Here is a 12252-nt window from a genome sequence, read left to right as displayed (position 1 = left end):
TTGCATATTTGCTCTGATGATTCATCCTTTCACATAAGTTGCACATAGCTCTTTGATATACATACAAATACCCAGCTGAGTAATATTGACTTTTCCGCTTTAAAAAGGCGGTATATGTTTCAACACTGATATGTTTAAGAAAGTTTGCAAGATCTTCAACGGATTCGAATTCATCGGTTGATAAAAAAGTTCCCTTGGGAAATATTTGTTTAGTTTCGCCAGGGCTTCCACCACGTGCCAACATAATTAGATCATAATTGAAATTATCGTAGAACTTCTCTGTTATATACTGATGACAAAACGCATTTTCGAAGGCTAAATAAAATCTATAAGTTGTATTTAAAAGTTTAAAGCAGTCTTCGTCGTGTTTGTAGTGAGTACCACATGTCCACCTTTTCCCACAAAGTCCCAATACTTCAACGTCAACATATTTCTTTAACTTATTAACATATTCCTGACGTTTAGATCTTACATTACAATGTGAAACTATTATTAAGAGAGTTTTGTTTTTCTTTTGTGAAATTGATTTGTAGTCCCGTATTACTTCGGATTTGTGTTTCAGTATTTCTCCGTATGGCAAATATATGTCAGAATTATCTTTGTCATAAGTCATCGTCCAGTTGAAGGAGTAGTCTTTATTTCTATACCACCATGTCCCTGTGTCGCCGTATGAAATAGGAGATTCGTGAGCTGCGAAAATCCATATCTGGCCATTTGGACGTATGAAGCTAACATTCCTTGGCATATTACGACCATCAAAAATGACAGCCTGACTGATATTTGCATCTGATGTATTTACAGTCATTTCACAGTTATTGTATTTGCATTTTTCAAAACCACAATACAACGCATCCCTATGGGTAACTGTAAAATGTCCAGCTGGGTTGTACCAGAGAATGCGAAACCTTTCCTTACTTGTAATAATTGGTCCCATCGATGTTAACTGTACTTGAACCTTAAAGAGAAATAACGAAAACCTTTATGAAATGAAATTGCATTTGCGAAGATGCTTTGTCGAAAACAAATAGATAGAATACCTTACCCCTCATTTAGTTAGTTACAAAAACATAGAAATAATAAAATAAAAAAAATCTTGTTTTAAAAATTCAAAATTTTATTTTTCCATGTTTGACTTGAAAATAAATACTCTATATTATAGTGAACTTGTCATAAGCAACCACTTCATTCGAAGGGATCCCTTTGCAAGCGACATTTCTGCTCTCTGAGTGATTTACTTGTTGTATCAGAATATATAGACCGCAAATGTTAAGTATTTCATTTAATACACTGATTATAATTCTGTAATAAAAATGTGTCGTATTCTCCTTGGTTTTATTATTAACAAAATGGAATGAAAACTTGAAATCTCTTCTTTGGCTTTTTTTTTACATGACATTGTGAGAAAGATATACAACTGGCTTTCGGGTGGCTTTACTCAGGTGCCTGTTCTTGTCTGAAATAATGAACATAGGGGCACCTGAGTTCTTCCTCCACCAGTAAAACAGGAATGTCGCCATATGAGTTATATACAGAATACCTACAGGGCCATCGTGGTTATACTTTATAATTTAGAGGGCGACAATGCGACAGTCAGATAGTGCGATGCCGACAATACGATAGTGCGATGACGACAATGCGAAAGTACGACAATGAGATAGTGTGATGGCGACACTGCGATAACACGATGACGGCAGTGCTATAATGCGAAGGCAAAAAGAAACGACAGTTCGATTATACTATCGCGTTGTCGCCATCGCAGTATCCTACTGTCCCCTTCACGTTATCGCACTGTTGTCATCCCGTTATCGCAATGTCAATTGTCGCATTATCGCCATCACGTTTTCGCAAGGTCGTCATCGCACTATCGTATTGTTGCCATCGCGTTACCGCATTATCGACTTTCGTCTTCCGGTACACATGCGCACATCCTGTATCTATTTGTGCGATTCTAAACTGCTGACTAATAAGCTGACGGTATAGAATATGGGAAAATAATTTTACTTTGATTTATAGATTTTTTAACATAATTTTCTCTATATATCAAATATAAGTGGTCAGTATTTTTCACAACGTAATTTAAACTTAAATGCAAATTCTACTATAAGTTTAACTGGTCAGCATATTCTTCTATAGCCAAATGATTCAGCTGGTGGACATAGTGAGTCAATGTGTTTCAAGAACATCGTATATCTGTTATATTCATTCCAGAAAAGTACTTACTGTTTTTGAGGGAAAACATGCAAAGTTCGAATTACCCACAACCTGCTAGTAGGTAGTTGGGGATTACGAATAACAAACAACTAGCTAGTAAGTAGTTAGTTATCCGAATATTGAGCTACCAACTACCTACCAAATTGACGATCTTTGTACTATTATATCAATATCTAAGATGGTGCCATGTTTGATACTTTGTGATCATAGCACTTTTATATTTCTTTAAGATAGTAAATAAATATGATTTATGAACAAATTGATGACCAGCTAAAATATACTAGATGTCCACTTGTTTTGTATATAGCCTAAGTGATTTTAGATCAACACTGTGAAACTGCTGATGTATAGAGGATAATGATATTTGCCGTGAAATACCTATTTATTTTGCATAATTAGTATAAATTACGTCTTGACATTGCTTTGAGTTTAATGCCATATTTTCTTCTTATACTGTATGGTAAGCAGATTGAACGTACTGTGCATTATGAGATCAAAGCACAGAAGGCGCTGAATTTTTTTGGGTCTCAGAATGTCAGAAAGGTGAAGATTGTGAGATTACAAAACATTTGTTTTTGTATAGTGCCACCAATGCTTTCCAGTGTTTTAATTGTAGTAGAATGGCTATAAGACTAATTGCAACTCTAATATTCAATCCAATGTTAATTTGACTTAAATAATTTGAAAAAATGAGTGCCTTAACTGGGATTTGAACTCCAGACCACTCGCTTCCTAAGCGAGCGTGCAAACCCCTCGGCCACGGTGAATTTATATGTTATCGACCTGAACAAAAACCATATTATTCTACATAAGGGTTTGTAACGACGCTACTGTTGTTTAACACTTTTGTAAATAATCATGGCGCTTACTATAAGCATTCATATCTATAAAGAATAAAACAATATTAGAAATCTTCGACCATTCGGGAATTATTTTGCTTGAAAATTAATGCGCCTGTCATGTGACCATATTTACGAAGTGAACTCCCATGAATTTTTCGCCTTAGTGTTACATATAAAGGGAAGTAACCGCTTCAAAAAAGCGGACTACTTTCGGCATTTGCAATTAACAGCATTAGAGTCTGAAATTTCGCTACCATTATTGTTTGGTGTGACGACCCAAACATATAAAAACTACTGATCACTTAAACGTATACTGCTGACCAGTTAACGCATTACCGCCAAAAGTGGCTGTTTTCATTTCTAAGGGCCTTCTGTTACACAAGTTCAAATTGCTATGAAACTATAAAAATGGTTTACTACTCATCAAACTTGGCACAAATGTTAACTAGATTATAGCCTTTATAATCGCATGCTCAATCTTAATTTTCCTATTACCAAGGCAACAAGGGGACGTCTCAAACTGCCAAAAATCACTATTTTATGTTCATGTTTTTCCATCAAAACTGATTTCAAAGTGCTGCAACTTTTCAATGGATTGAGAAAGAGTCAAAGGCTTTTTAGCGGTTTTCTACATGTTACCTTAAGATCGTCCTGAGGCCATTTGTAATTTCTCACATGTCCAAAAATGTTCTTTGCGTGCAGAAGAGGGCAAATGACCCTCTGGCACCCCGATGTATCTTTTCAATAAGGATGGCGCCGAAAAAAGTGATCAACAATTATCAAACGTATATAGGTGTTTTTATTCACTATTTGAGGCCTAAAAAAGGATTGTTGGGGGAGGGGGTGGGGGTAATTGCGTGAAAACAGGTTTGTAATAGTTAAAAGGTTATTCATATAGAAGAATGTGTTGACCAGTTACGTTTACAGTGAAAGCTGCTGACCAATTAATAATCTAGAAAAATATGTTATTTTGCCGTGAATTTCTTATGCATATTGTAATATTTGTAAGTATAATATATTCTACATCTCGCAAACCAATAAAACCACATTGAACAACTAAAAAATAGTAGGAACTGCTTAGGTGGTTTTTCGCGTAATTTCTTCTTATTCTCTATGGTCAGCAGAGTTAACGTACTTTTCGTCATGCGAAAAAAAAACTGCTGACAAGTTTAACGTATAGTACAATCAACTGACCAGTAAAACATATAGAAGAATATGCTGATCAGTTTAACTTATAGCACTATATAACCATAGCACTGTCGTATTGTCGCCATGGCACAGTCGCATTGTCGCCCTCTGGATTAAGCAATTAAACAACGATGGCCCTAACATTGTTTCAAACTTATACCTTTGTGATTCGACGTAAAACACAACCGCAAACAGCTTACCTCATTTGCATTCAAGGGTTTTTTCAGCAAGTTCAATGGCAAGAACACACACATAGCAAACGCAATGGTTAACTGTAAAATGTAAAGAGAAATTTTAGAGCCTATATCCAAGGATTAAAGCAGTGGATATATACACAACTCAAACCCTAAAGTTGTGACTGAGGTAAGATTCAAATTTAAACGTAACTATTTTTTGCTATTTCAAGATTCAATTTTTGTAACTTTATTATTTATAACAGTCTTTTCCTGTAAATAGAAATATTTAATAAAAGGATACTTTTCAACTATTTTGTGATTTCATGACTTAATTTGAATTAAAAGTCCCCATATTGTACAAAAATCCATTAAATATTTGCTCCTCAAACTTCTATTTGCGTATGATCTTGACTTGTAAGTGCTTCTGCGTTAATTTATTAATACACCTTTTTAGGAAGAACGTAAAACAATATGCGAATCACGTAGCCTACTTGAGTGCACAGATACATTACATTTTGTTAAAATTGTGTTGAATTTTACATTTCATGTTTTACAATCAAACAAATATCTCATGGAAATTTCTGTCAATTTGTTTGTTTGTTTGTCTCATTTTACGCCTTTTTCAACAGTATTTCAGTCATATAGGCGGGTAGTTTCCTAACCATCGTTCCTGGAAAGTTACACCAGTACTAGACAACCTTACTTCGCGCTAAACTACCAAAGCATCTCCCGGGGATCGAACCCACGCCAGAGAGGTACCTGGATTAGAAGTCATCGACTCTAACCCCTCGACCACGGAGGCGGTAATTTCTGTCAATAGACTTAAGAATGTATCGGTAGAGTTTATCTTTTAAAAAGAGTTGGGCAGTCTTTTTTATAATTAAGATGGCTTTATATTTTATCCAAAATATTTTTTGTTTTCAATTGATCAATCACCATTATAAAAGTCATTATTTTGTAAAACATTTCTCAAACAATTGAGAAAATTTTATACTGAACTGTGTAGATAAAACGAAGGTGTTTATCTTTTACCCCATGAGCAAATTGTGAAAAATGCTCGTTTCAATTGAAAAGCCTCCTGTTTCAAGTTCAAACTGCTATGAAATTATAAAAAAATGCTTCAAAAAATATTGGTGAAACGTGGCACAAATGTTGACTGGACCATAGCCTCTGTAACAGCATGCTCAACCGTAAATTTTCTGTTACCATGGCAACGGGAGACATCTCAAAATTGCCTAAAATCACTATTTGCATGTTTTTTTTCCATCAAAACTGTTTTAAAGTGCTGGAGATAGAAAATAGCACTTTGAAATCAGTTTTGATGGAAAAAAAAAACAATGCAAAATAGTGATTTTTGGCAATTTTGAGACTTCCCCTCGTTGCCATGGTAACAGGAAATTTACCATTGAGCAGGCTGTTACAGAGGCTATGGTGTAGTCAACATTTGTGCCAAGTTTCATTAGTATGGAAGCATTTTTCATAGTTTCATAGCAGTTTGAACTTGTTACAGGAGGCTTTTCAATGAAAACGGCCATTTTCGCAATATGCTCATGGGGTAAAAGGTTAATATCTATACATGAGATTACGTATAATAAAAAATATATGTCATTGTTTGCAGAAATATGCAATTTTATTCTATAAAATAAGACGTTAGAAACACAATTCTATAGTGACTGTCATACATTTTGTGTACAGTCAAATAAACAAAAGTTTAGTTGGGTTTATGACTATAGATGTGGGAAATGGTTCGCTGCAAAGATCTGATTCACAGGGCCCAAATTTATGAATTCTACATCATTTGAAAGGAATATAAAATGAATGAATGTTACATTCTTAAAAGTTTATAACTGATAACTTTTAACAAGATAAAATATCAATAAGATTTCAATATGGTGAAACACCAAGTTGACAACAAGACTATTTTTTGCATATGAATGGTTGTGGGAATGAAATAAATGTTTTGTTTTCAATGAGTTTGATTCTTCTGAAAAGATTATTGTCATATATATGACATTTCTTATCATTGTTTGGATTTTGACAAGGTTTATAAGCATTGTAAAGCATTTATTATTCACATTCGTATATGAGCATGCCATTCTGAAAAAAAAACAAAACACAAAAAACAACACTTTTTTGTGAATGTCATTCCGTGGCTCTGTAAAAATTGCTGACATTTTGATTTTGTTCTCTGTGTTTCAAAGTTCTATCCTTAATAGAATCCCCATAGGATAAAATCTTAAAATAATTAAAAACCATTCCTCCTTAAAAACATTGATTACACGAATTCAAGACTGAAACACTAATAGAATTTTGTTTGTTTGTTTGTTTTGGGTTTTACGTCACTTCGACACAGTATAGGTCATATCGCGACGTTCCAGCTTTACAGGTGGAGGAAGACCTCAGGTGCCCTTCCGTGCACACTAATAGAATAATTCTTTCTAAAATGACTTCCAGTTGATATACCCAATGAATATAATTAATTTGCTCATATGTGCTTAGTCTCTTCTGACATAACCTTTGATTGATGGTGTATATATATTATCAAAACATTTAACACATATTCGATCAAGGGAACATCCTAAAAACATTCCTACAGAATCAATTAGCAGCTAATAGATTTCATTTTTGATTTTCTTTTTTTTGTTCTTTTTATACGCCAGTTCGCCCTTGATTATGAATAAATTGTACTAATGAAGCATAAATAAAAAATGAAATAAAGAAATAAGCATTTATAATATTCCAATATGTACTTAAATCCAAAACGTTTAACCTTTACTTATATTTTAATATTCCTCGACATTAATACAAATAAGAGATGATGATAAAAGAAGGTATTAATTCTTTTTACCTACATGTGTTTTCTACACTTACTTTTTAAAACAACAACAACAACAACAAATGTACAATGGAGGCAAGCAGTTATCAATTGTTGCATGGAATGTATAGAATTTTACAACAACTTCTCATTACTAAGACAATGTAGAAGATATGCTTTAAGTAGAGAAACTCCTCAAACTGTCTATCATATGACGTAAAAAACAAACAACAGATCTCTGCACACAGCGTTTCGATCTTTTAACCTCAAATAGACGGACAGTTTTTGGAGTTTTTCGTTAACACAAAAAGATTGAAACATCAGGAATTTTTGTCTACAATCGGTTCACGAATTAAGCCGGGGCCATAATTTCTACTTTTGAAACTTGAGACTTGACATAAGCTCTTAATTAGATTCCAAATCAGAGGATGCCTTTAAAGCAGATCTTATTGTCATTTACCCGATGTTAATCAACTGGTGGAGAAATAAATACAAGAAATCGACAGGTCATTAATAATGTTATAACTGATCTACAATCTTGAATTAGAAAATATGATAAACAACATCAACAAGGAAAGGCGGCGTTCAATGATCGCAACCCCTAAACGACCCAGCAAAAAGAATAAGTGGTAAGGAGCCCGGGCGGACCCCATACATAATAAGGACAAGGCAAAAGGCAGAGCACGGGCAGGCTAATCATTAAAATGATAAATAATTTGTAACTGAAAAGGAATTCAAAGAAAACAAATAAGTAATTGAATAACAGGAAATCATTTGTAACTGTAAGAATTCAAAGTAAACAAATGGATGATTGAATAATAGGCCCACAAAGTCAAAGGGCACAGGGGAAGAGGACAGAAGACCCGAGGAAGGGGGGTAATTAAAGAAATAAAACTAGGGGCAAAGGGGAAAGATACTTCCCGTAGACGATTAAACAACAAGGGAAAATATCACAACATACCTAGAACATGTACAAATAACAATTAAAACGCATGTTAAATTTTCGGACAGTCAGTTTTTAAAAGATGCCAATTGGTTTGACACCGAAGGCAGAAATTCTAAGAATATTTTCTTTATATATCTGAAAATATTTGTGAAGCGAAATGTAACGGTTTATTCGGAAGGATAAAGATTACTTTAATTTCCAACAGATATTCTGAACGATTATGATATTATAAACACAAACAGTTTTTGGGCCATTTTAAATAGCAAAAGGCAAAATTAAAGTAACCTATAATTGATAAATGTTACCAAATGTTGAAAAAATGTTAAAAAAAATGTAAATGCATGAACATGTTTAAATATATATATGTGTGTGTGCTAGCTTGCAAAATTTATATGAAATATATTTGTGTCAGGAAATTTTTGTGAGAATGAATGTTCAAGAACTGATTGTATTTGTCTATTCTACGTAAACTGTTTTTTTATGCTAAATCTACTGGCAAGCGGGCTATAAGTTTTCTTATATTTCGTTTCGGTAAGATAATAAGCATGTCAATTATCAACAAACAAAAAACTTCAATATGTTTGCTTTGGCTTTACAATAAATAAACATCAGAAAATAAATCCCAAAGAAACAAACATGAAGAAAAACAACAATAATGATAATAATGAAATAAGTTCGATAGCAATTTACCTTTATAATTTTGTTCGGTACATACTAAGACGCAAAAGAAAAAGCATGTCTGCAAACACATTTGTTAACTCATTAACCATCGATTGTATAAGACTACTTGTATCAAATTTATTATATTATACGGTATATCTTCAGATGTATATAATTTTTACTTATTTACTTACTTATTTTTTTCTTTATAATATTGTGAATTAATTTGAGAAAGTTTAATGAAAAGTCAAATCCATACAACAGAGATAAGGAAAGCTCAAAAACTTTCAATTTATTGAAAACAAAACCAAAACTCACAAATAAGAATTGATTATTGAAAAAGTAAAACTAACATTTAAGACACTAAAGTTAGTTTATAAAATCATAAACTAAAAAAAATGTGCATTAAGTTAAATCTTCATTTATTCAGTTTAATCCAGAAGCCAGGTTTTGAACTATTTTAACAGATCATTTCATGTTTATTAAATACACGGCTTTCAGAAAAGCTTATCTTTATAATAAAATCAATTAACAACATCAACAAACAAACAAACAAACAAACAAACAAACAAACAAACAAACAACAACATCAACAAAAACAACAACATTAACAACAACAAAGAAAAACAACACCAATAGCAACAAAAAAACACAACTAACTTATGAAACAAACAACAACTACAACAACAACAAAACATAAATGAAAATTCAGGAAAATGCCATAAAAAACGCTTTTACAAAATATAATGTTTATATTTAGAAATGCTCATCTTTAATTATTATAAAAGAAAAAAAAGCAAATATACAAACAACGAGAAAAAAAACAAATACTATAATTGAACGAAATATTAATAAAGAAACTACAATACAAAAAAAGTATAAAAAGGACTTTTATTAAGATCAATCTATCATCACTTGAATATAGGAGGTTTAAGACAATCGTCAATAAAAGTTACGATTTTACTCAATAAATGATTTGGAAGCTACAAACATTGATAATAACATTTCTTTTACAATTATTCTTACTATCTTTGTCATATTTTCCCATCAATTTAAAGCAATATTTGTAATTTTAGACAGTCATGGAGTGTTAAGGAAAATAATTTATTATAATTATTTTATTTTACCACAAAACACTATTCTACGAAAATGTCAATTATTTATGATGTAAAATAAAACAAACCTTACCAGAAAGAAATCTCTTATATGAATGGTTCCTAATTTTATCATCTTTTTCATTGGACCAAACTATTGCTTAAGCTTCCTTTTGCTCCTTTAGCTACAAATGAACGCAGAATGCACTTTCAACAATCCGACAACTGTATACCTCAAAGTACTTGTGTGACCCCGATGTCTTTTGCCTGGTACAAATAAAAGGACAAAGCTGAGGGTAATACTGGTTCTTCAATTTAATTTGTAGTGAACACTATTTATAGTTATCAGTTTACAAAGTACATCTCCACATCAAACATCATATATCATACTTCGTACAACATAAACATCATATCGCATCAATCACAGTTACATCACTGTTACATCACAGTAACATCACATCTACATTACATCTACCAAGCCCTTAAAGTATAAATACCAAACATCCCATACTATCATGAAATATTTAGTTTTATACATTTGTATACACTACAGTACCTTAAATATACTTAATCTAATATTCTATCAACAGATCAGTCTATATGGATAGACCATTCATTTTATCTCATGTAAATAAATCATGTACACATAAAATACATCTTTAAATGTATTACATCATATTGTACCTGCATCTAGTGACCACTTAATCATTTACTTATAAAACAATATACAATATGCTCAACTTAAAAATACACATATAGCTCCAAAAATAATTAAACAATGACATATAAATATAACATGCCAATTGTGGATCAGACTCTGTAAATATACATGCACCTCTGTCACTCACACCTGTCTCACTGTGCGGTTAATTATGCTGTAAACTGTAATTTACAATATCAGTGCAATACAAATAGAAAATAACTATAAGATAAGAACATATGCTGCCATTTTAAATTCTTTAACACTCAAGAACAATACAAATTTATCAAAATAACTTTTATCAAATCCACAACTGTATTTAATTACTATAAGTCTTCATTTAGATGACATTAGAACTTTTAAGAACAAATGAATAAAAACATACAAATACCAATTCCTCAATCCAAATCCTTATTAATAATATAAAACCAACACATCTACATGTCACAATGACCAACAACTTTTCTTAACATAAAATAATGACCTCAAGTGACCCTAACTTTAGGAGGGAAACGTTATGGTTGTGCAAATAGCAAATGTGGTCAAGGGGACATAATCACACAAAGTAAAGATTAAAATCAAATAAGGCCGACAGAGTTACCTTTCTTGGAAAATAGCAAAAACCTTAAAAATAGCACTTGGTTACACATTTCCGCCCCGTCTTAAATGACGTCCCGTCATTGTCTCGTCAAAATATCTCTACTTCAACAAACTAACTAAAATCTATGATAGTCATAGATTAATACTAACTACAATAAACATGTATTGTGAATATACCAAACACAATCAGATTCTTCATATGATCAACTCCCTTTAATCAAAAAAATGTTTGTACTTTAAACTAAAGACAATATACTTAAAGAACAATCGTCTTAAAGAACAGTGTACTTTAAAGAATAACATACTTTAACTTTTAACTTCCTTAAGACGATTAAACATTGCGGATAATGTATTAAACGCGTAATGGACAATGTACATAAAGAATAATGTACTCAAAGTACTATGTACTTGATACAATGTGCATTAAATAACATTCAACTTTCTCCCCCCTGCTTAAAATAAAATGTCCCCATTTAAAATGTCATTATGATATATCTCATAAGAACATTAATATTATATTTTTAAAATAATATTATCAAAGGTTTTACATTAAGTTCGATATGATTTAGGTTTTTTATTATTATTATTATCATCAAACCTTAAAAGCAGTTTAAAATGTTTAAAACTTATTATGACATTAGAGATGTTACTAATTTTCTTGCTGTTTCTATGTCCATCGTTTGAAGTACCCCTGATCCAATTAATGTCTCCAAAGCTTTGAATCGAGAATCATATGGTGTAGTGCTTGTATTAACCATTCCGTACGTTTGAAAATCTTCATAGCGTTTTGGTGGTTTTCTTGCTCTATCAGATCTTCTTGGTGGATCTGGTGGTAAAAGTCTTTTCCTGTTAGTGTTTCTCCTAAGTTGTTTTGTTTGTGTCTGTGTGTCTGTTTCTCCTATTGTTGTGTCTGTATCAGTATCTGTTACTGCTACAGTATCTATCTGTGGCTCTGCCACTCTTTCTTCTTATTGTCTTTTACTTCCTTCTCTTACGTTTCTGTCATCTGTTTCTTCTCTA

The 12252-nt window shown here is 32.1% G+C and overlaps 1 protein-coding gene across 1 annotated transcript; it reads right to left on the bottom strand.

Moving 5' to 3' along the window:
* Positions 1 to 12: 12 nt before the first annotated feature.
* LOC132722298 (glycoprotein 3-alpha-L-fucosyltransferase A-like) lies at positions 13 to 10194 on the bottom strand (the record flags this gene model as incomplete). Its single annotated transcript, XM_060706768.1, has 3 exons — positions 10027 to 10194; positions 4442 to 4513; positions 13 to 955 (listed from the first exon to the last, which is right to left on the bottom strand). Coding segments are annotated over exons 1-3 (1066 nt in total), but the record flags the coding sequence as incomplete, so codon positions are not given.
* Positions 10195 to 12252: the final 2058 nt, after the last annotated feature.

Source organism: Ruditapes philippinarum, unplaced genomic scaffold (genome assembly GCF_026571515.1).
Source record: "Ruditapes philippinarum isolate M1 unplaced genomic scaffold, ASM2657151v2 ctg1545_1_1_1_1, whole genome shotgun sequence".
Taxonomy (NCBI): domain Eukaryota; kingdom Metazoa; phylum Mollusca; class Bivalvia; order Venerida; family Veneridae; genus Ruditapes; species Ruditapes philippinarum.
This window is presented reverse-complemented; position numbering and strand designations above follow the sequence as displayed.